The sequence below is a fragment of the Micropterus salmoides genome, unplaced genomic scaffold, assembly GCF_014851395.1.
Source record: "Micropterus salmoides isolate LMB-PRFRI ecotype aquatic unplaced genomic scaffold, ASM1485139v1 Ms_hic_scaffold_20, whole genome shotgun sequence".
Classification (NCBI taxonomy): Eukaryota; Metazoa; Chordata; class Actinopteri; order Centrarchiformes; family Centrarchidae; genus Micropterus; species Micropterus salmoides.
The window spans coordinates 4,010,534-4,035,096 of NW_024041151.1; the positions used below are offsets into that span (position 1 = coordinate 4,010,534).

The 24,563-nt window shown below is 43.0% G+C and overlaps 1 protein-coding gene across 4 annotated transcripts in view; it reads right to left on the reverse strand.

The window, feature by feature from the left end:
* Positions 1-13,471: 13,471 nt before the first annotated feature.
* LOC119914752 (unconventional myosin-XVIIIb-like) overlaps positions 13,472-24,563 on the reverse strand; it is a 63,423-nt gene continuing 52,331 nt past the window's right edge. For 2 of the 4 annotated variants that reach the window (XM_038734238.1, XM_038734234.1), the window contains 8 exons: positions 24,412-24,495; positions 24,050-24,187; positions 23,783-23,968; positions 18,778-18,911; positions 18,646-18,687; positions 16,150-16,317; positions 14,959-15,929; positions 13,472-13,606 (listed from right to left, as the gene is read on the reverse strand). In XM_038734238.1, coding sequence (XP_038590166.1) covers positions 14,969-15,929; positions 16,150-16,317; positions 18,646-18,687; positions 18,778-18,911; positions 23,783-23,968; positions 24,050-24,187; positions 24,412-24,495 — 1,713 coding nt within the window. In that variant the 3' untranslated portion in view covers positions 13,472-13,606; positions 14,959-14,968. Of the gene's footprint in view, positions 13,607-14,946; positions 15,930-16,149; positions 16,318-18,645; positions 18,688-18,777; positions 18,912-23,782; positions 23,969-24,049; positions 24,188-24,411; positions 24,496-24,563 lie in introns of all 4 variants that reach the window. The other 2 variants (XM_038734236.1, XM_038734237.1) reach the window with 2 other exon arrangements.

Consider the following 24,563-nt stretch of genomic DNA (forward strand, 5'->3'; position numbering starts at 1 on the left):
AGGGGCTATATGTAATAAATCAAATTTTCATTGCCTTATTGTCAATGGACTCAAAACTCACTTAGAAATGAAGCACACGCCTGTTTTCTCCATTGCTTGCATCAGACACTATTCTGCTTTTAATGTGAGGTCTCCGGGTCGGATTCAGCTCTCCGAGCCTCTCTCGTACTACAGCGACAACACGGCAGCTAACGACATGCAGTCCACTAACACCATAAAACAACCGGCTCCCAGGAAAACACAGGCTCCACATAAGGATCCAAAACAACAAGAAAGGTTTATGTGCTGCAAACAAACAGGTTCAGATGATGTCGAGTGTCGAGTAAGAACAAATTGAGCATTAGTAAAGCTGGAGAAACACAGAGAAAGTCACGTTAGCTCGCCGGCAAGCAGTCACTTTCCACATAACTTCACCAACTAACACGACCCACTATCCTGTGTACCAATGATATTATGTCAAATTGTTGATTTAGCCTGCAAGAAATCAACAACGGTAAAAAGCAAATGACGAGCGATTTGTTTACTAACGTTAGCCTATAGTGATGCAGCCAGCTAACGCTACAGTAGCTCGGACCTGCCGCTGTTTGCTTCGTAACGTTCAGTTTAGGTTTATTGTGGTTTTACCGATACTCAGGTACACAGCTTCTCCACCTCTCAGTCGCTGTAACTAACGTGACCCACATAATATACAACACAGAGGAAGAGCCATCCGTTAACACTACAGTAAAGTTACTCACTGCGGTCTAACTGTTATAAAGTGTGACACGCTAAGTCCAGCTCACTAACCGCTTCCTTATCATCCAATACATGTAGCTGTGCTGACACTGCTGAGCCTCCGGTGAAATATGGTCACTTCTGGCTCCAAACAAAATCCCAAGATGGCGGCGGCCAAAATTCCAAACTCGAGGTTTCAAAACGTCGGTCCGGAAACCAACTGATGACGTCACGGTGGCAGCGTCCACTTCTTTTATGCAGTCTGTAGGAATATCACGGAGACAGTGATGCTGCAGAGAGTTTAACAAGCAAACAATTGCTGACAAGCAGAAAAAACAGAACAAAAACACACAACAGAAACAAAAGACAAACATCCTGCACCCACTCTTTCCATTGTGCACACTTACTTACACACCACTTACTTAGAATACAATGTCTTCTACACAGTGTCCACAAAAGCTGCTGGGGACAATGTTTTGGGTCACTGAGCAGGACAATTTAAAAACCGAGCTCTGCCTCCACCCATGGTTCGCCTGGGACACAAAATCAACCAACAAACCCTCCTATATTACCTCCAGGATAAAAACACAATGCATTTATTTCCCCCTCATACAGACAAGCTCCCCCCCCCACACACACACACTCACTGTGGCTGATGCAGTGTGTTTGTTCAGCTCTCAGTGTAAGACGCCCTGAGGCGGTGAAGATTTGCTAAAGTGGAGATCCTCTATAGCTCCTCTATTGTCAAGATTCCCTAACAAGCCACATTTGGCTTCACCGGCCTGCAGCAGTCAGATAACGCACAATAGGAGAGCTATAGCCAACATCTGTTCGCCTCACACACGACCAGGAGCCCCGCTGATGTATGGACCGTGTTAGTTCGCATGTAGCAGACGATCAATTATTAATTGCTTGGTTTTAATTTTACTTGCCTTCCTTCATCAATTTCATTAACAGGACTCGGGAAAACGTAAACAGGGATTTATTTGACGTCGTTAAGCGCCGACAGTGTGTTCAGTCGCAGGAGTAAATCTTGTGAGTGAGTGAAACACCGGCTCTGTGACGCAGGGCTATTACTGTAAATCATACAGCAATTACAAGTGAAGACGATCGGGATTTCTGCTCAGTCTGCATGCAGCGGTGAGAAAGTGAGGCAGCAAAGATGTAATCACAGAGGAACCTCTCCTACTGATGTGTTATCCCTAATGTGCAGCTGTTCTGCAGCTCCTAATGAGAGACTCTGGCTGATTCGTTCGCGTTCACGGGTTTCAAATGTACAAATCGATCACACGGCTCTATGTCAGCTTTACTATGCATGGCCAGTATGTCAGTGCTCTCTTTCTTCAGCTGCACTCAGTTTTATGTTAAGGTCAAACTGAAATTAAAATACATTCTTTCCAAGAAATCAGTTTATATATGTCATCAGGGTTTGATTTAAATTGTTTGATGTGGGGTTTTGTTCACCAGTGAGGGTAAAATGGAGCATGAGGTGTGGCGTCGACAGTGATGCAGTGTTGTGAAAACAGTGAGCTGAGCTGGAAGGCAAAGCTTTTGGTTGACCAGTCGGCCTACTTTCCAACCCTCACCTGTGGTCACGAACTCTTGGGTTGTGACCTAAAGAATGACATCACGGATACAGGTGGCCGGAGTGGCTGGGCTCGGCCTCAGAGAGGGGGGGACATCCGCAGGGAGCTCGGGGTTGAGCTCCGTGTAGTGATGGGAAAAGTCGCCAAATCTCGTTCATTAAAATGAACGAATCTTTTTTTGTGTCATTTCGTTCATTTTAACTAGGCTGGTTATTGTGGCGCTGCAGCCCTCTAGTATGCCATTTAAAAAAAAAAAAACAGCGCAGTTCTCAAACACAGAAGGCTGCCTGGTTTGCTCTAATTGACAAAGTATAATGCACAAATTCACCTCTTGAACTTTCTCTATCATGGTTCTATAAAGCCCAATGGAGCCACAACCAAATTCAAACCATGTAAAAACCACAGAAATATGTTAATATTCAATCAAGCCGCAACCCCGGCTAAATCTGTCCATTTTCACAATCTTTCCTGAGTATACTGCCAGACCAGCCATATATAACTCTATATATCTCACTAGATCTCTAAAGTGCTCATTCATACAGCAGCCTAACGCCTATCCATGAGTAACATCTATATATTAACAGCAAGTAATAAGCTTGACACACTAGATGAATAAAACACGCTCTTATTAAAATTTAACAAATTTAATAATAATCTCAAACACTGCAGGTTGTTCACCAGTGAGGAGCTGTGAAACAACAGCACGGCTCTGTCGATAAATAAAAAGTAAAAATTATGTTGAGTTCTCTGGCGGACCGGATCAGCTGTTAGCTGTAAACACATCTCAGGGCTAACGCTAACGTTGCTATGTGGCTGTGTTTTAATGAGCCGGTCCGTTTGTTTTGGAGATGAGACGACCTCTGAGGTAATTCAGCTCCAGGTAGAACCCGGTCAGGGCTCTGAAGTGGACCCAGAACAGCTCTCATCAGCTGTTAGCTGTAAACACTAGCAGGACTAAAGTTACGGTGCGGCTGTGTTAAAACTATATCTTAGCACAACATCACTGCGCTGTAATAACGTTATACTTTATTAAATGTCACAAAATTATCAAAATAGATATTAGATATACACTCACCTAAAGGATTATTAGGAACACCATACTAATACTGTGTTTGACCCCCTTTCACCTTCAGAACTGCCTTAATTCTACGTGGCATTGATTCAACAAGGTGCTGAAAGCATTCTTTAGAAATGTTGGCCCATATTGATGGATAGCATCTTGCAGTTGATGGAGATTTGTGGGATGCACATCCAGGGCACGAAGCTCCCGTTCCACCACATCCCAAAGATGCTCTCTTGGGTTGAGATCTGGTGACTGTGGGGGCCATTTTAGTACAGTGAACTCATTGTCGTGTTCAAGAAACCAATTTGAAATGATTGGAGCTTTGTGACATGGTGCATTATCCTGCTGGAAGTAGCCATCAGAGGATGGGTACATGGTGGCCATAAAGGGATGGACATGGTCAGAAACAATGCTCAGGTAGGCCGTGGCATTTAAACGAGGCCCAATTGGCACTAAGGGGCCTAAAGTGTGCCAAGAAAACATCCCCCACACCATTACACCACCACCACCAGCCTGCACAGTGCTAACAAGGCATGATGGATCCATGGTGTTGGATTCAGTTGGACTTAAAATTTTATGTTGTGTAAAGACTGAAAAAAGGGAGTGAACCTTTAATGCTGGCCGCACAGTCGAGTATAACGGGGACGATTTTGGATCAGATTAATCGCGGGTGCGTTCCTGATCGGAACAGTTTATCTGTCAAAATTATCTTGTAATGTGAGGAGTTTACACTGAGGTCACCGACATCAGGGCGCCTTCGATCAGAAACCCACAACAGCCAATGAGAGCGAGCTTAGCAGCAAGCGTCCCCAGCGTGTTGTGTATCTGCTCTATAAAATGTATAAACCTGCTGATTCCCTCTTCTCAGCCTCCAGTTCATCCACAGTTTGATTCTCTTTTATTTATTTTTAAAAAGGAAGAAAAAAATACTAGTCCAGTACATGAGGATTGAACACATGACTTTCCAAACGGGAGTCCACTGCACTACCAACTGAGCTAATCGCACACACAGTAGGCCTAGATGTTGGAATATAAATGGTCAGTTATCGATGTTTTGGCCCGCCATTTAATGACTTGAAAAGAATTTGGCCCGATGCCAGACTTATTTGCCGACCCCTGGTCTACAGTCTGTCTGGACATGAAATCTTTTATATCAGTCATTTTGTCTGTGGTAAAAATCCTCTACTGAATGCCAGGCATTAATCACTTAAAACAGCAGTGTGTCTCCTAGCCATGTGAGGGTAATCACATGGTCCGATGTTCCCACAAATAAGTCCAAAATTTGTTGTATTCTCTTTTGAAAGCTAGACAAATATGCAAATACATGCAGAATCATTGTAGTTTATATTTCCTTACACAAAGAGCGAGGATAATTCAAACTGCGGAGCAATTTTAAAAACACTGTTGTTAAACACTTGATGAAGCCACTGGAATAATAATGAAGAAAACATCCTAAAATGATAAAGTAACATGAAACCTTGATGAGAGAGGTAATTCTTTGTTGTAAAAGCAATAACAGGAAAACAGGAAAATATGGGCGCCTGCAGCAAACCAGTGACTTCCTGACACACACAAACTGCAGACTCCTTTCATGCTGTTGCTTGTTTGCAGGAGACTAAATCAATACTTGAAGGTTAATCCAGATCACCTCTGTATCTCACTGTTATTAAAGCTACATCGATTAAGTTACTGATGCAGTTCCAATTGCCAGTAGAAAGATCAGTAGTGGCACATAAACCCTTACCGGCATTAAAGGAGACCTATTATGCTTTTCCATATTTTATGACTCATCTACAACGTTACAATGTTGGATGTTCATGTTAAACATGGACAAAGTCAAAACGTTTTTTTCAACGGAAACGGTGGTTTCCTGAACACCCTGCTGTGAACGCAAGCGCACTGCTTTCCCTGCCTTTTGAACACCTTGTGTTTACAAAACTTGTCGCAGCTGATTGGGTAACACCTGTGACACGCCCACCAAACATGTTGTTCAATCCGAAAACGTTGCAAACCGGTGCAAAACATTTTGAGATTGAACTCGCCTCTGGTAACATGCTTCAGGTCTTGGCCAATCAGAAGACAGGGGGCTCTGAGAGGGGGGGTCTTAAAGAGACAGGACCATCTACAGCTTGTTTCAGACAGAGGCTGAAATGAAGACCTACATGAAGAATCAGTATAAGAAATTAAAATTCTGAACTTTGAATCATGCAAAGCTGCCATACAGGAGCCACAGAACTACAACATAGGGCTGGAAATGCAGTTTAGTTGTTCTCCTTTATGATTTGGGTCTTTTCAGCGATAAAATATAAAATTCTTACTGCAGGTTGACAGGACCCTTTTTAAAGGGGATCTCCACTAATTTTACACACAATAGTCAGTTTATGGTCATGAGGAGTACTTCTCAGTCAGTAAAAACAGCTGTATCATTCAGAAAGTATGCGTTAGCTTAGCTTAACACAAAGACTGGAAACAGAGGAAAACAGCTAGCTTGGCTGTGTTCGAAAGCCTGCACACATCTTAAACGTGTTGTTTTTCATGTGTTTAATCTGTACAAAAACAAAAGTGTAAAACCGGTCAGAAGACAGTGTATAACAGGAAGTTACTGTGCCTGGTCAAGAATTTTAAGCTCTCTGATTGGATGTTTCTTGCCAAAATGCACCTTGGGAGTTAACAGGCTTCTTGTACCTGTCAACTTTTTATCAAAGAACCAGATCTTTTCTAACTCAGTTGTTTATCTTTTGTACCAATGGTTAAACACAGAGAGTTTCATGTCCATCCGAGCCATAAAGGAGCTCCAACTGTGAGTCACCTCACATACAGTCTATGGGGGAAATAACTTTACACAAAAAGTTAGAAACAAGGCTAAGAAAATGCTCATAAAAATATAATACACTTGTTGCTGTGCATTACACATTTACCAGGTAGTAATGGTCTAATGGTTAACCCATTAGCTTAACCCATGTCAGAGGCTAAAATTCATCTTACACCGGAGGTTTTCAAATACAGTTCAGAGATACAGTAGTTTTGGGTAATTTTACTGTTTTTCCCATTTTCCCAGTCAGAGTCAGAAACCAATAAATACCTCAGGACAGACCTCTTATTATGTATTTGGTGTAGTCTGAAGTTATGTCAAACAGCAGTATTATTAGGTTACGTTTATGGCATCAAATAGCATAATCATGATCCTTTAGGCATCCAGGACGTGAGCGAAACTAAGCATGTAAACTAAATGGGGTGAGGAGGCGCCTTCTTATAAGCTTTGTCTGAGGGAAGACCCACAGGCTCAGACTTTTAAAAATCCTGTCTTAGACCGCTCTGTCTCTTGTGAGTCACTCAGCTTTATAGAAGTGCAATCCTAAATTGATGGAGCATACCTTAGAGGTCAAATAAAGATAAAGACGGATTCATAATGTCAGAACTGGAAACTTAATAATCATAAACTGTCATGATTTATTTTGTCCCTCTGGCTCATTTGGGGTTGATGGAGCATCTAATCTTAAACTAAGAGCAGTGTGACGGCTCATATTATAAGAAATTACAGGAATAATTTCAGTAACGGTGAGAAGAAGCTACAGAGCATAAATTATGTCTTCTGTTTCAGCCGAGCTGAAAGATGAGAAGCTGAGAAACTGGCCAAAAATAAATGTTCCTGCAGGGGAGGTTTGGTACGTGCACCCGATAGGTCCTTTCCCATACAAATGAGCCTGTCACTGGATCCTGCATGTTATTTCTGAGACATTATCTTAAATCAACCACTCATGTTTGCTTTGGATCAATATTAATCCCTGTGTGACACCCTGGACTACAGCCGTCTTGTAAAAGTCACGTGCCATTCAAATTAGATCATCAAGGGTTCTGCAATTCAACTGAGCCACTTGAGATAATTAGGTCAGTCTAATGTATGACACGTTTGAGATGCTGAAGTTGTTACGACGCATTTAAACGAGTTGAAGTGGGGACAATCCAAAAAAAAGGGAAAACATTTAATATAAAAACTGTTTACAATGAGATTATCAGCAGCTAAAACAAGGAAAAATATGTTTTACCCGCTTCCAGGCCCGCTGTCAGGGGGGGTCAAAGGGTACAGATGACCCCAGGCCAAGGCTCAGGGGGGGGCCCATGCAAGGGTCTATAGTTGCCCCTTAAACGGGATCAAGTACAACACTTAACTTAATGTCTTATGTGAATAACAAAACTTTTTAGATGTATTTACATGATAAATAAATGTATTATTATCATTAAATCATATTTCAGACTTGTCATCTGATAACATATAAGGACACATTGATCAAACATTACTGATTTTCAACCGCAGTCCTTCGGCAAGATGTTTTGAAACCTTAAAAATAACTGAAAGTGTTTTGCAAAACAAACATCTAAAGTCTGAGGCGGTCTTCCTCTGTTGGGCAATGTGAGCTGCACTTTATCTGAGGTGCTGAAGTGAACATTTGTGTGGATTAGTGTTGAGATTTCTGTCTGATCAGAAGTGTTTTCAGTAAGTTTCGTTTATCCACCTCCTCCTCCTCATCCAGTAGTAGCTACAGTCCCAAACGTTTCTGTGTCTGCAGACGGTCTGAAGGGGCCGGATCAGCAGATTCGGCCGGATTAATACACATTTAACGTGTATTCAAATATGAATATGTTAATCGGTTAAGTTCTGTGTGTGCAGCATGAAGGGACTACAAACTTTTGTTTCATTATACAGCAACCTTGTGTTGTAAAATACAAATAAACTAACTTGTAAAGGTTTATTTTATCAGAGTGCCTGAGAGCTTTACTGCATTACATTCTATTATATTCGTCACCTGCCTCTTGCATTTTGTGTTACCTTCATATTAATAAAGATTAATAACACAAACAGGTTCCACTGTAACAGCCTCAAGAAGATTTACCTACAGTAATCACTAGTCAGCAACACATCACAAGTCATTGGATACAGCTGCAAATATGGTTACACTTTAATAAGCTATCCATATCAAAGTTTATATTATTATTATCATCATTTCAGCTGACACAGCCATGTACTCTATACAGTATTTTAGTTTTGCACATAATTTGACCAATACTTACTGTAGTCCTTAAAGAGGTGGTATTATGCTCATTTTCAGGTTCTTATTTAGAAGTTGTACCAGAACAGGTTTACATTGTTTAATTTTCAAAAAACACCACATTTTTTTTCATACTGCACATTGCTGCAGCTCCTCTTTTCACCCTGCGTTGGAGGCTTCGTTTTAGCTATGGAGTGATACATCTTGTCTCTAAATGATCTTTGTTGGGAGTTGCACATGCTCAGTTCCTAGTTAAGGACTACTAGCCAATCAGAAGCAGAGAAGGGCGGGTCAGCGAGAAGCCCGTAAACAGCTCGGGTTCAGCTGTACATGTTGCCGACCAGCTTGGCAACATGGACTGGAGCGAGAGTTTCAGAGCGGTGAGTTATTAATCTGTATCCATAAAGTTTTAACTGAGCTCTGTCTCTACATCACAGGAACAACTTTATGTCACTGACTGCCTGGAGGGTAGCTAGTGTTTGGAAGGGAGAGGAGAGCTGTGTGCTGCAGCTCGCTGTTTTTACACCGCTGTTTTTGAGGCCGTGTCAGAGTAGCCGCTTGGCGAGCGTTATACGAGGCGCATTTTGCTTTCATCCCTGAAAGGGAAGCGGCTGGACTTCAAACGAGCTGTTTTCAGGCAGTTCAGAGCAGAGTTTTCTGTGGGAGATGGGAACTCCCTTTGGGCTTTTTCACTTTGCAAACCTGTTACAGCACATAAAAGAGATATAACTCAATAAAGGAAAAGCCAAAATTAATTTGTTGGTTGTTAGGGACTCCATCTGTGTCACTAAGGCTAATTGCCCGTGTTTGTATTAGAAACACCTTGTTGGTTGAGGTGGTGCTTAAGTGGGTGTCGATGAGGGGCCCAGTTCGAAAAATGTTGTCTCCCTGTCCATAATTCCTAACTGCGGGCCTGCTTCACCCGTTAGAGATGTATCAATAACACGCCAATGTCATTCTGCGTGTTCGTACAACACCTGCCATTTTACGCCATTTAATCTCTACTTGAATCCTTTTGCACAGAGACGGCGTTTCATTTGACGTGTGGAGGTTATAGAGACAACTACGAACAGTGATAAAGTCCACTCTGGGAGGATGGCAGACAGGTAAAGGAGAAGTCAGGAGTTATTTTATTATTTGTCTTAAAGTCCACAAACAGCATGAAGAGAACAAACCAATAACGTTAGTGAACACCCAATCCCAATGTGGATTCATCCGCCGCTGAAAATAGTCCCCAACAAATGCACATTTTTCTCCTGTTTGTTTAATAAAATCTACAGCGAGCAGCAGCTTTAGGAATGACTGAACCCTTTTAAACACGCAGCATGTCATTTCCAACACGAAGGGTCTCTCACATCAAAACAACAGCGCAGCGCGGGATCCTGGGAGTCGTTAAACAGCCACCATCGCTGATGGAAATCTACCTGATGTGACTCAAAGTAGAAATCATGTTCACAGATGAGTTAACGTATCTACGTTTTACTCCCGTTCAGTTTAGTCATGTTCACTGACATCCTTCCTCCCTCTCTGATCCTTCCTTTGTTTCCAAGGAAGTTACAGGAACCAGAGGGGGTAAAGGGGAAGACATGACAGACGAGACGACCAAACAAAAAGCAGCATTATCCTAAACAAAATTTGATATTTCTGTGGGTTTGAACATTGTTGGAAACATTAGGGATAATGTAAGAAAAGTTCTTTTTAGCTATTTCAGTGCAGAAATGTTGCATATTATACATTTACAATGAAACTATACTGCATATTTGTGAGGTCTTCGGTAGGAACCAATGGGCTTCCTGCTGAGAGCCACAGACAGGAAATCAGGAATAGTGAGTCTGTTTAGAGTTGTGTAATTATTTATTATCCATACTATTAGTGGGGGGTTATTTTTGTTATTTAGCTAGGATAGTTTTTCACCCACTTTTTAACCAAATCAATATGACAGAATATTTCAATTTATTGCAGATGAAGAATCTTGCACATTTATTTCTTGCAACAAAAAGGAAAGTAGCTCAGGCTGTGGTGCTAAATGAAGAGCCGTCTGGAAACTCGCGGAAAGAAACGGAGCCTTTAATTCACCTCTTTAGTCAGGAAGTACTAAGAGACGAGCACATAGGGGAGAGCGGGGCGAGTTGAGCCAGTTTTTACTTGAGGCGTCTTTAAAGGAAGGACATGACAGTAATGTCTCCAACTAAAACATGTACATATACTTTAGGATGTGTCCCTGGGAATAATCAATTTAGAACTAAAATAAACTGTTTTCAAAATGTGGCTTTCCAAAACAAAAACTGGACTCTTGGCGCAACTAAGGGGTAAGTTGAGCCACATGGGGGTCGGGGACATCAATGTCACTTCATCCTGCCAACTCAAACGCCAGGTCCAAACCATTTAATTGCATTTAGATAGTGAAACACTGCAGCTATGTCTCCTGGTCAGGGTTCCAGTTATAATCTGAGCTCGGTGGGGGTCTCTATTATAGGCTGCTTATTAATGTTAGCGGCGGAGATAAGTTCCGCCCTTAAAGTGTTTTTACTTTACGCACTGCTGGCCGCCAACACACAGTAGCAAGCACCAAAAGCCAATAATACTAAACAAATTAGCAGCAGTCAGTACAGAGTCTGATACAGTACAATACAACTGAGTTTTGGGTCGCGGCCTCGACTCGTTCGGTCAAAACTGTGCGCACGATAGTGGCTGATGGTGGAGAAGTGAAGCCATCCTGTCAGTCATGCGGTGCGCAGTGGAGTTCATTGGGAAAGGACGTTAATTTAAGTGTGTTTATCTTTTTAATGTAAATAATAGTAGGTACTAATTACAATGAAAAATACATTATTTGTGATTCAAAATAATGGTTGTTGATTAATGAACTAGAGACCCCCACAGGTGCAGGATTTTACTGCTTCCTTAGAAGCTCAGACCTCCTAATGGGAGCACCAGCTCCCACATAACTCGAACCCTGCTCCTGGTTGTTTCACATCAATGTATCGCTTCAAGTCCTCCTGTTTGTCGTCTTGTCCCTGCCTCCTGATGAAAAGACTTCCCATTCTGTACCTCTCCCACTGCTCTGTCCAAACCCACAAGAGGAGTTGAAGCCTGTCTGTTTTCCAGTCATAGAAGCATGACATGATGGTTTCAGGTCTAAAATGCAAAATGTCACATCATTTCGCTGATGCATAAGAATGCAATGTAAAATTACAGTAAAAATATCTGGCTCTACTTCCCCCAGGTCTTTTGGCTCAAATTGTCCCTGCCATTTTAACAAAATTGTGTCATCCAGCAGTTTAAGGGTAAAGTTTTAATCTTGAATGTGCTCATCACTTATTCCATGGGCCTCTCTCCATCACAGGGTGAGCAAACATCAGACTGATCCTTTTACTTTAAATCTTTCTACCCTAAAATAGATTTTCAGTGATGAGAATAGGTGTAAAATGATTTTAAAATGTTAATGTGATCAGTGACATCTAGTTAAAGCTTTTATTTCAGTCCTCCTTATGAAAATCTTGTTTAGTCCATAATACAAGGGAAACTTAATTGATTTCTGAGAGGCAGCACAGCAGAACTATAAAAATGTATCTGTAGAGTTCAGTGCAAAGTAGAAGAAATGTTTCAGTGGTGTTTGGTTTTGGCTGTAAACTCCTTCAGACGTGCGTCTGCTGCACTCAGACTTGTTCTGCCGGCTGCAGATGGTTTTAACTCGCACCAAGTGTTACCTCTAGCTGAACTCTGGCTCGGCTCATGCAGAGCAACAGATGGGGATGAAGAACATAGGAAACATATCCAGCGACGCTCTGACAGTTTGGCCTTAACCTCCACACACAAAAGGCTTATTTTATCTTTAAGAGTGCAAACCGTCCTGTCAGAAAAAAAGGTCAGAGTGTCCGTTTATGCAGCCAGTGTTTCGGAACATTTTAATTGTATTGACTGGATAATGTTCGGGAGCTTTTCCCCCCGAAATGGCTGGAAAATAAGTGTGAAGAAACGATCGAGGTCCTTTACCCTGAGCTCCTTCAGCTGCTGCATGTGTCCAGCGTCACACTGGGCAGCTCCCAGGTGTGAATTCACTGTAGCGCAGGGTGTTGCTGACAAATAACACCATGTTTGATTGACTCTGTTGGATAGAAAGGTGTGAAAATACAAATATTTAAATATATAATCTTAAAATACCAGCAGTGGAAGAAGCATTTGAAACCTTTACTGAAGTAAAAGTAGAAAACTTGAGCAGAAGTGTATCAAAAGTGAAAGTATTCATTATGCAGTAGAAGGTCAGTGTTGTACAGTTTATATATATATATATATATAATTCTAACTGATGCATTACTTTGTAAGCAGCATTTTATGAGACATCATATCGGACTGCCTATGGATTGTTTTCATTATGGATTAATCTGCTGATTATTGATTGTTTGGCTTGTCAACACGTTCTAACTACCAAGTCGTCACATCAAGAGCCTTTGGCGTCAGTTTGTAACGCACTGGGGGAAGCCCTGTAGCGTCACTTTTGAACGCTAAAGGTAGAAGTAGGATATTTAACAGAAAAGTCAGAGTAAGGAGGTGGTTGGGTTGAGGGAGGCACAGACAGGAGAGTGGTGTTCGCTTCCCGTGTGAAACAGAAAGTAAACACCGAATGTTTGTATTTAAGTTACGTATGAAGCAAGTTCTGCAACTTAAATTAACTGACGTACGTAACGTAGTTCTTTAATCCAAATCATGAGCTTTTTCCTAAACCTAACGTTTCACAACCTTAAAAGTACTTTTATTTTGAAAGTTTAACCGGAGGTTACACATTTATTGTTGCTAACTGAACGCCGACGGGTACCCAGGGCGTTAAAAAGGGTCCATATGTGACGAGCTGGGAGTGAGACTGTGTAACTGAAAATAGTGAGAGTCACAGTTACACGATGCTTGTTGTGCCCAAACCTCAACATTATTAACATATTAGAATATTATATTCATTTAAAGGGAAAGGCAGCAAATCTTTTGGTAGTTTACAAATCTGCCAATGCAAAATAACAAGAAATGTGAGAAATGAGAAATGCACTGCGAGGAATAACGTCACAAAGCAATAAGTTAATTAGATTTTTATTTATTCATTTTATATCAACATGTAGAGTCAAAAACACTCGCTGACTTCTGAAGGATTTCATTCGGCCTCGACTGCAGCCGTGAGGCTCGCAGCTGGACGTGGAAACCGAAAGAGGCTGATGGAAGAGAAAAGACAAGCTGGTCAGAACAGAGAGGAAGGTGTGAAACAGAGGAGTGTGATGAGCCGCAAACAGGTCTGAGCCTGCGTTTATCAAACACCTCAGAATCACTCCAGAAACACCACCACCTGAGGCCCGAGAGATATATTTATGAATCATGCTCTCAGCAGGGAGAAACTCATGTTTACACAGTTTTACAACCCTCAGAACCGTAAAACAAAATTAGCAGTAGTAGTTTTTCTCTGTGGCTTCAGTGTAAACTCACATTCAGAGTCAGGTTTCCTGATACCGACCGATCCCAGACATTAAGAGCCTTTATTTTTGAGGCTAGATCCACACTACTACACAACCATCTCCGTCCACTCCAGCGTTTCAGCTGAGTATCAGAACGGATCTCCGTCTATATTAACATGACTGAAAACGCACTGGAAACTACTCCAAGACGAACAGCAATGGTGAAGAACCAAACTGGATACATACCACAAGACTGTAAGTTGTTGCAAAGAAAATACGGCGACATGCACTGTAAGCACAGTACAAAATATTTTCATAAAAAAACAAAACATAAACTCTTTCAGTGGCATCGTGAGAGCCAATACGAGCCAATCAGGAAGCCAAATGTGAGCGTCTGCGTCATCGTTTTTAAAATCCTCCGTTTTCTCCTGTCCGCACTAAAACGCTACCCCGGAGATTAAAAACCTAAACAGGGTCAGCAGCATTTTCAAACTGCTCCGTTTTAGGTCTTCAGATTTGGAGTTTTAGTCTGGACGGGGGGCGCAAACGTAGCAAAAGAGCTGCGTTTTAAAAGGAAAACGTAGCAGTGTGGGTGGAGCCTAAGCATTAGCTAATTAGCAGTAAACACAGAGTAAAAATATTGACCTCGTGGTGGCGCTAGATGAAAAGTCAGAGGATCAGCAAAGTTCTTACAGTTAAACCAGGAACATGAAGGTCTGAACCACATTTCATCACAATCCACCAACTCAACAGCTGCTGAGATGTGACGGACAGACCTACACAACTTTGCTAGCGTGGCTAATACATTGCAAAGTAAAAAATGTTGTAAATGACACAAAGAAATTTGTAACTTTAAGATAATTCAGTGAAAAAACTAAATTTTAAGTTCAGTCTGCAGCTTTCAGCTCACTGCCAAGTTTGAGACGTAACATCAGAAGTTACAAAGCTTTTTTGGAAACACCTCAAGGTTTGAAAGATGGATTTTACTATCATCTTAGACTTAAGGTGCTTTTGGGAAATGATCTGGAAACGATGTGATGCAAGAGGAAGTAAAGTGAAGCCACTGTGTTGTAAAGAAAATGTGGAGCTCAGTGTCTACACACCTGGGAACTCACCTCGTCTGGTTCAGTCACTCTCCTTTTTCAGATATCTCTTCATGACTGAAGCCACGTCTCCCCCCTCACTGCCCTCCGCCTCCAGTCTTTCTCCCTGCGGCCTTTCATACCGGCGTCTGGGCCCCCCGCCCTGGGAGCTTCCTCCTGACCCGCCGGAGCTGGAGGACTCCGTTTCAGAGCTTTTCCTGCTGCGGCTCGAAGGAGGCAGCTCTCCGAAGTGGACGCTCAGCGCCCTCCTGCCTCCTCTGACTGAGCTGGCCAGGCTGCTGGTGGACTGAGCTCTTCGGATGGCGGGCAGGATGTCGGAGGCCGCGTCGTCACGGCCGTTATCCCCAATCAGGCGGCGGTTTTGGAAGACAATAGGTTCTGAACCCAGAGAGCCTTCACCTCCATCCTCTGTAACGAGACTTCCCAGCATGCTCCGCCTTAGTGCCTGAGGGGAGCGCTGGATGGGAGTCGTCAAGGAGCGGCGGGAATCCTCTGGGTCCTCCTCTGGGATGGACAGGGAGGGGGGTTGATGGCGAGCGGCGAGGGAGGACGCCAAGGAGGAGAGGCGTGGCAGCGAGGGAAGTGAAGAGAGGGAATCACCTGAGTTGAAGCGAGAGGGTTTAGCTCCAGCTGTGGAGGCGGCAGCAGATGTCTGAGCGTCACCGATTGAGCGAGCGCTGGCGGCGCGAGGCAGGAGCGGGGAGGGCGGTTTGAGGATGCCGGGTCCGGGCCGGGCCTGCTGGAGGTCTTCAGGGCCGAGAGAGAGGGCCGAGGCTCTCCGTCTGAGAGTCGAGGCTGCGGTTGTTTGATAAATCGGCAGGGAGACGGCGCTGCCTGCTCCGTCTTCTGCATCGCCGCCAGCCCTGCGCTTACGAAGTCCGTCCAGCAGCTCAGACAGAGCCGAGGAGGAAGGGGCTCGACCGAGACCTCTGGTTCCAGCCCCTCCGGCCTCAGAGCCCTCGTCATCAGGATCCACGCAAGAGCTTTAGAGGGATAAAGGAGACACTTCATCCATCATTCTCTCCATTAATCTGCTGATTACTTTCTCAGTTAAAGAAATTAATCTCTTAATCTATGAGATTTACAAGAAAAACAGCCAATCAGAAAACTAGCTGCAGATTCCTTCGATCGACGAATCGATAAGTCGCCTAATGTTTGCAGCTCTACACACATCTGTGACTGAACATCAGTTATCGGGCTTACCGGAAGCTGTAGGTGCTCATGGTGTCAGCGACAGACTGGCGCCCTCCTTGGCTGCCCCCATAGAGAGAGCCACCACCCCGGGACCCTCCCCTGGGCACTCCTAACCAGCGACGAATCCCCTCTCCAACGTCCTCCGTCCCGACGGAGCCAACGCTGGACACCGAGTCACTGCAGGACAAGATCGCACCTTATCACCCCGTTACAGCCAGAGTGGAGACGTCTCCCCTCCGATCTTTGCATGCAAGCACATTACGACTGCAGCAGACAGATTTGCTGCAGCCGTATTCCAAAGCGTCTGTCAAAAAATGCTCTGGTCTGTATCTCAGTTGAAGCGTTAAAAGTCTGTCCTCCTTTTCATCCCCACTTTCATAATTTTCTACCACAAAAATGCAGGTTAAAAGCTTTAAAGTTTGTCCCAAAATATGCTGAGTTACATGTAGGAGCGTCACAACAGACACCACTGAAGGCAACACAGCACTTTGTTATGGTCCTTATGGATGCATTCAGGGGCTTATAGCAAAAGTAGGAAAGATATAACTTATGAAGCTGCAGTAAAAACTGTAATACTTTCCAACAGTGGTTCTCAAACTTTTTCACGTCAAGTACCCATAAAAATGGTATGATGATAAGATTCTAGCTTTTAGAATCAGAAACAGTTTTGTTGCTACGGAAGGAATTTTCTTTAATTGTCTTGGTGCATAACAATAAACAAGATGTATAAATATAAAGTTAAAAAAATGACAAGATATAAACAATATAAAAAAATCATAAAGAATATGTAACGAGGGGAGTGTCTGGTTTGTGTCCGGGGTGGGAGGGGTCACCTCAGAGTCCTGGAGGGGTGCAGGATTGATTGCTACGTTTGATTGGTTTAGATTGGTAAATGTTTTATTACAGAAAGTGTATGAAACTCTCCAATACTTATAGATGAAATTATAGTGAAAGTAAACAATTCCCCTTTCTGCTCGGGACCTCCGGGGTCCCCGGACCCCACTTTGAGAACCATTGTCTTAGAAGAAGTAAAGTGTTTGTGCAGCAGTGGCCCATGGACAGTCAGTAGCCATGCAGGGAGTCACCTTGAAGGATAATTCTCGTTACGTTGGTCGTATTTCTGTAGTTTTGGCCTCCAGTCCTGCAGTAATACTTCAGCTGTAGCAAAACTGTACCCCCCAAAGTTAGTTGCTAAATTTGGTGAACGCAATGACATCACTAAAAAGTAGATGTCCTAATCAGTATCTGCGCCAGTACTGACCTTATTAAACTGATCAGGGACCTGTGGATACTGTTGCCACAGCAACCTCTGGCCTCGTGTTACATAAACCTACGCAGCGGGTTCTACCAGCAGACCCTGAGATGAGTTCAGAGACGGGGGGGGGGGACATGAGCAGCCAGAAGATCAGACAGGTTGGAAACAAAACTTCTTTGGAGGATAAAACTAAACTGGACAGTAAGATTACTGTAAAGCTGTCTGCTGTAAACGTCCATCACAAGTTGCAGAGCACAACTGTGATTAAGACAGGGAGGGATTGTTCCCAGCATGTCGGATGCACTCACAGTTTTTACAAATAGAGAGGTTCCCAGGCAGGATTTCCTGTAGCTGAAACTTCTGCAGTTGCCAGGGAGCGTGCGGTAAGATTAATTAATTTGAGTAATAGAAATGGCAGATATAATTCAAACTTCTGCATCAACTCTTCGCCGTTGCTGTACACGTGAGCATTTAGACTTGTGCGTTTGTGTCTGTGTCGCTCTGCGGTTGCACCGCCAAAATCCTAGCTGGCGGTGGTCTTCCGTTGTGTTGAGTTTCTTCTTCGTTGGTGTGCGCTGCTACAAACAAAGGCGGCTTAAACTGAGCAAGTCACGTCGGAGCTGGATCTGATTGATGTTTCACGGGAGTTACTTTCAGTGAAATTACTAAAACGCAGAAACGAGAGAAGGCGCCGGAGAGGAGGCGGGATGTGCGACCCTTAAACCAGCTGATGCAGAAGAAGAAGGACAGGCCGGAAATGCGTAAGTGGAAATGCGTAAGTGGAAATGCGACGCTACCGAGCCGACCAATCCCAGTTCTTCCAAGTGTGGTTACGTTTTTGGGGAGGTGCGCGTTGGCCTTGAAGAAAACTACCAGCAACCACGCAGAGAAAACCTGAAAGAAGTTTGTTGAAAGTTACAGATTGATGGTCCAAACATCGAGCCCTAGGAAAGCAATCAACTGCATGAAAACAAAATCCAGTTAAATAAAATCCAATTTATTTTATTCAAACGAACACGTGTGGAACGGTGTCGATGAAAAAGTGCTTCACCTGGTGTGACGTCAGCGTTTCTAACCTGTCTGATCGTCTGACTTTGATTCTCAGATCTCATCAGTTCCTCTCGGTGAGTTCAGCGTCATGGACACCGGTTGCTCTGAGACGAGAATGATCCTTCAGCAGCTTCTCTTTCATACTGAATTCAGCGTTGACATGTTTAACGATGACACATTAACATTCACGAGGTTCTTACAGGTCTTTCTTTCGAGTCAAGGACTCCACAGCAGTTTGAACGCTGGAGTGAAGGGCAGAGCGGTGAAGAGGTTGAGTCTACACATATAGATGCGATGTGATAAAGGAGAGGCGCCTCGCTGAAATCTATTACCTTTCAGAGTCACTCTCGTCGCTCGACTCCACCTCCTCCAGGGCGGCCTGCAGATCGACGATGCGGCGGATGGACGTCTCCAGGTCGGCCTGCAGCGCCTGTCTGACGGCGCTGAGCTCCTCCAACTGCATTTCCTGCACACAAACATGGTGAGATTAAAGGAAAGTTTGTTGACACGAAGGCAAAACAACACGCTCACCTTCAAAAGGCCTGGCTGCCTGTAAAGACCCCGAGGCTCAACCCGCCACAGCAATTACCTCCATATTACCTCATCAGTCAAACCCTGAGTGTCCAACGGCATGTCCTCTCTCTCTCGCACTGTCCTACGACCTGCTGCTTGCAACGCTCCGCCCGGGTTATTTAGAAAGAAAATTTGTACATACGCACTCTGACATCGGGGGAAACAGAGTGATTTATTCATTCATTTCATCTGGGGTTTTTTTTTTTTTTTGAGTCTCCAGCATCCTGTCACACACACACACACACACACACACACACACACACACACACACACACACACACAAAAGCTTCGATGCTTTCAAAGTTATTGGCTTTGTTGGCTGTGAGGAGACGGGTGTGGGTGCAGCAGTTGTCATAGAGACACATAACCATGTATGAATGTGTGTGTGTGTGTGTGTGTGTGTGTGTGTGTGTGTGTGTGTCCATAACCTTGAAGAGACAATGAGGATTAATCACAGTCAGAGAGAGAAAGCAGGATGAGCGAGAGATGACGTTAAGGAGGAGGAGTGTGTGCATAGTCGGTTGTTAAAGGGCATGATTGTGTGTGTGTGTTGCTTTGTGTGTTGCTTTGTGTGTGTGTGTTGCTTTGTGCTAATAACTGAATAATCATTGAAGCTGCTTCTCTTTCCTTCAGCTCAGGGGTCACAAAAGAAATCTGCTGTGAACACGAACACGACTGAGTCTGTAAATCTTGAGTGGAACTGGCAGCTTCAGCGAGCACAAAATGTGTTTATCAAGGCAATTTATTATGTGTCTTCATTGTATTTGTGTATTTAAGGAGCTACTACAGAAGCCTGTCTGAGCTTTAGTGCTGATGATTTCAGAGAAAGGAGATTTTTAACCTTTTCTTTGTGACAGGCTACATTCAAGTCAAGCAATAAGTAAAAAAAAAGGGCAACTAGGGGTTAAGTGTCCTGCTCCCATTGTGTGACAGTAGGGATCGAACCCAGATCTCCCACACCAAGGCATGTGACTTACCCACTGCCCCACCACCTCCCATTATACACATATATATTTACACATATATAGATATATATAAAAAAAAAAACTGGGCAGAAGAAAAGCTGATTTGTTCAATGTGCCACTAACTGATGCAGAAAATAAGTTTCATTTTCATTTCTATTGTTCTTTTTGCAGGGAACCACGCAGTCCTTTGGATACCAACATTAAAAACAGACGTTTATTAAAGATGGAGGAAGCTCAAAGACTGAGTTGGCTGCTCACAGAGTCGAGCAAAGAGATAAACTTCAGGCTTATATCAGATCTTTTTCTTTCTGCCGCTACTGCGAAATGTTTTTATAAACATGTTGCCTCGAGTTAGGACGTAAGTCACAAGTCCAAGCACTCAAGTCAAGTGCCAAGTCCAGACCGGGCGAGTCAGAGTCAAGTCTTCTGTCATAATGCGCTCTTAAGTTAAAAATGAAAAAGCTGTACAGAGGCGCAGTTTCACAGAACAAATGTCATATGATTTTATGAATTAATTATTCACATTATGAGGTAAGAGAGCCAAAAAAGCTTGAAAGTGTTCAGTTAAAACTCAGGCGAAGGTGTTTGAAAGAAAGTATTGTGTCACAGCTGCAGAGGAGGAATAAAGTTCCTGTTGACGAGCTGGGAGAGATCACAGACACCAGTCTGCTCTCACCCACGGAAAGCTGGAAAGGTAACAAAAAGCTCGGTCACCTTTGGTTTCGAGACTCGTTCTCAGGACAGCCAGTCCGGCACACATGCAACACTTTTATTTTAGGATTTTTCATCTGCATTTATTCCTATCCAGCTACTGGTCTGTGGTCAGGCACGTGTCCTGCACATCCTCTACACCAATGGCTGCAGCTCATGACATTAATAAGACTGAATCTGAGCACGGGTCGGTGGCCTTCCTCCAATTAAATGCCACAAAGACCAAAGACATGATGAAGGAAAACGTACAAACCACCATCTCAGACCTTCATTAAAGGAATTGAATTTGTAGAACAGTATAAAAAGCTAGGAAAAATCACCAAGAAGGCCGTGGTCAGCAGACCTCAGCGATGTCAACGTGGCTCAGGGACACAATCATTTAGAAATATAAAATGGTGCAAGCTGCTGTAATAGGCTTCATCTACAGTACAATACATTGCATTTAATTATATCATAATATTTATATATAAACAACGCTAATAATTTACAGGTGCAACTCAAAAATTGTAATATTGTGGTTCAGTCCATAATTCAATTCAAAAAGTGAAACTTTCATATAATCTACATTCATTACACAAAGTGAATTATTTCTTTCCTTTTAATTTTTTTTAATCTTGTTGATTACAGTTTACGGCTCGTGGAAATCTAATCTAAAAGAGAAGAGCTCTAATCATTACCAAAAAATTATCTCAAAAACACCTGTAAAGTTTTTCTGAGCCTTCAATCGCTCAGTCTGGTTCTGAAGCTCACAATTACTTTTTCCACCATATTCACAGATGCACCTTAATTGATGACCCAAACAAATAAACCTTCTGGGGTGGTTTATTTTCTCCTATTTGCTAGAAAAACGGGATGTTTTCGTGTGTTAATGTGTAGAAACCCTCCCTCCCTGCTGTCAAACCGTGTGCAGTAATGAAAGTTTTCTAATGTTGCAGATAATTCACCAGCTGTTGTTGTTGTTCTTCATGAGACTGTTTTTGGAAGTGGGGTGTACTTTCAGTCGTAGCCTGGAGGAAGTGCTTCATGCCAGCTTAAAACGTTGTCTCACAGTTTGGATATGAGAAAAGCCTGTTGGGGTTTATATTTAGCAGCCTCAGTGTTGCCCAGGTAGAGCGGCGGTGATCCGTCTGCAGGCGGCAGGGATGCCAAATAAAAAGCGAGGAGCAATTCAGTCTCTACAATTATCTCCATTTCTGGGCAAAGAGGTTGAGAATGCAATAAGGACCTGAGAGATACAAAGAAAATAAAGAAAAACACACAAAGACATCAAGCTGCGATGAGCAGAGTTAACCAGCGTGTTATTGGTTGGATGTCCGTGAGGCTGGATTTCCTGCAGATTTAACAAAGACGATCTTCACTGCTGAGCTTTAGTGGGGCCGGAAGGTCGATTTTATTTCCTTTGGACAGAGGACAGGCTAGCTGTTTCCCCCGGTTTCCAGTGACTCTCAGCAAGAAAGCGAATGAGCGTATTTCCCCAACTGTCAAACTTTTCTTTTAAACACAACTACTAGTACTTGTACAACTATAACTGCTACTGCTTTGTTATTTTTTGTATGTAAATATAAGTAGTTCAAGTCCAGTGACAAAACCTTAAATGGTACAAAAGCAAACGTTTACGTCACCAAAACAGACATTTTCAGATATAAAATTAAGAATTAAACGAAGAAGCTTTGTTCATTATTTCACTGTAGGATCAACCGATGACCAGCTGCTGTTTTCCTTCATTAATATTATATATATATAATATTAATATTGTACAAATAAATCTTATTATACAAGTCTCTGAAATTTACATTATTTCTCAGTTTTGCTGACCTAAACTTTGTCTTTTCCTTCTTTGGTTATTCTGCAGCAGTGGCAGGAAATGAAACACATTTCTACAGGAAACACCTTGGGACGGCCTGTTAATACAACCTCAGAAGATTTATTTGCACAATATTAATGAAGGAAGACAGAGCAGCTGGTCATCGGTTGATCCTACAGTGAAATAATGAACAAAGCTTCTTCGTTTAATTCTTAATTTTATATCTGAAAATGTCTGTTTTGGTGACGTAAACGTTGTTTTTAACTTTTGCTGCTTACTTTTGTGCCATTTAAGGTTCTTCACCGGACTTCAACGAGTTATATTTACATACAAATTAGAAAAATGGGGTGTGTTCTGCTTCCTGGAGTCTTCATCTTTCATGTGTGCGTCGAGTTCTGTTTTGTTGTTTTCGGTGAAGCAGACTGATGTACGCCAAGTTAAGAGTAGTTAGATACGAAGCCTCGTTGGCTATAAGACCCAGGGCGTCACTTTGTGTTGAAAAGTGGTGGGGACAACGGCTCATATTAGTGGCGTGATGATATATTTGGGTCATGAGACGTGACGATGCACAAGAACAAGACAAGAAAGGTTTTAGGGCTATTTAGATAAAATATTTGACGCTGAAATATTTGTGCGGCTCCTCCTCCAGAAGATTTTGAGCATTAAACTGGTCATTTCCTGCATTCTGGAGATATTTTCTGCTCCAATTTACGTTGGAAATGTTGTTTTTTTATACGAGGGAAAACTCTATTGCATTGCATGTTTTCTTTTCCTCTCAAAGCATTTTCATTTCTTGGTGCAAACTGTTATTCAGAACGTTTTTAACAAATACTTTCAGAAAGTGATGGGGACATGTCCCCAGCGTCCACAGTGTAAACTGCTCATCCCTGCTGGTTTGTTTTCCCACGATGAGCCCTGTAACTTTCCTTTCTTCCCTCCATCAGCACCACCAAGCACGAGCCATTGCAATGAGTGAACAACACAAATGAAATTACTATGTGGGGACGAGAGCTGTAGAGATCAGAATTAGGACAATGGAAGCGTCCCCGCTGCAATAAAAGTCACGTATCTGCAGATCTGGAGATCTAAATTAGAACTTTTCCACATAAACTGACTGATTAAGTGCTCATTTTCTAAAGCTTGTTTTTATAAACTTTATAAAACAATGTTTGTGTGGATTTGTGTACAAGAGCGTGTGTGTGACAACATTAATGAAGGGATGTGGTTACTAGACGGGGACATCTGCTGTTATTCATGGACCAATATGCCGCAGTGTTTTGTTACCAGCTCCATGCGTCTGCGGCTGCTGTCCTGCTCTCTTTGGATCAGCTCCTCCATCTCCAGCCTCATGTCCTGCACACGCTGCTGGTAGTAGCGGGCGTTCTCTCTCTCCCGAGCCTCCGCCTGGGCGCTCTGCTCCAGCTCCTCCCCGAGACGAACCACGCTGTCCCTTAAACGCAACACCAGCACCTACGCATCGCAGAACCTTTAGATGAAGCCGTGCGGGGAACAAAACACTACACATAATAGTTTTACCTTACGTCATCTCACCTCAAACCTCTTGACTTGCCCTCTCTGAAACTCCAGTTTATTCTCCAGGTCACATACACGCGCCTCCTGTTTACTGACGATGCTACGCCCCACAGTGGACGACTCCAGGAACTGCACCCTGGACACACACTGCTGCAGCTGCATTGTGAGTAAGCAGGAGGAGAGAGAGATGAGCCATAACATTTAGAGAGCCAAAGCTAAAGCACCGAGACTGAATGTGACCTGAAGCTTGCAGTTAAATTGAGACGCCTAACAAGGAGGTTAAATGATCCAGAAATCCATCACAGTCTCATTTTATCCACTTTAAACAGCACATTTGGTTCATAAAGCTCTTAGCGCTCCATTTGTCTAACAAAGGTTACCTCTTCCTGGAGAGAGTGTCTCTGTTTCTTCACCTCCTCTAGTTCAGCCTGAAGCTCTCTGATCTGAGAGATGTCACTGGAGGACTGAAGCAGAGGGATTTGTTTTCGGGATCAAGGCGCGGTTAATAGAGAAAGACAAACTGAGAAGGGAG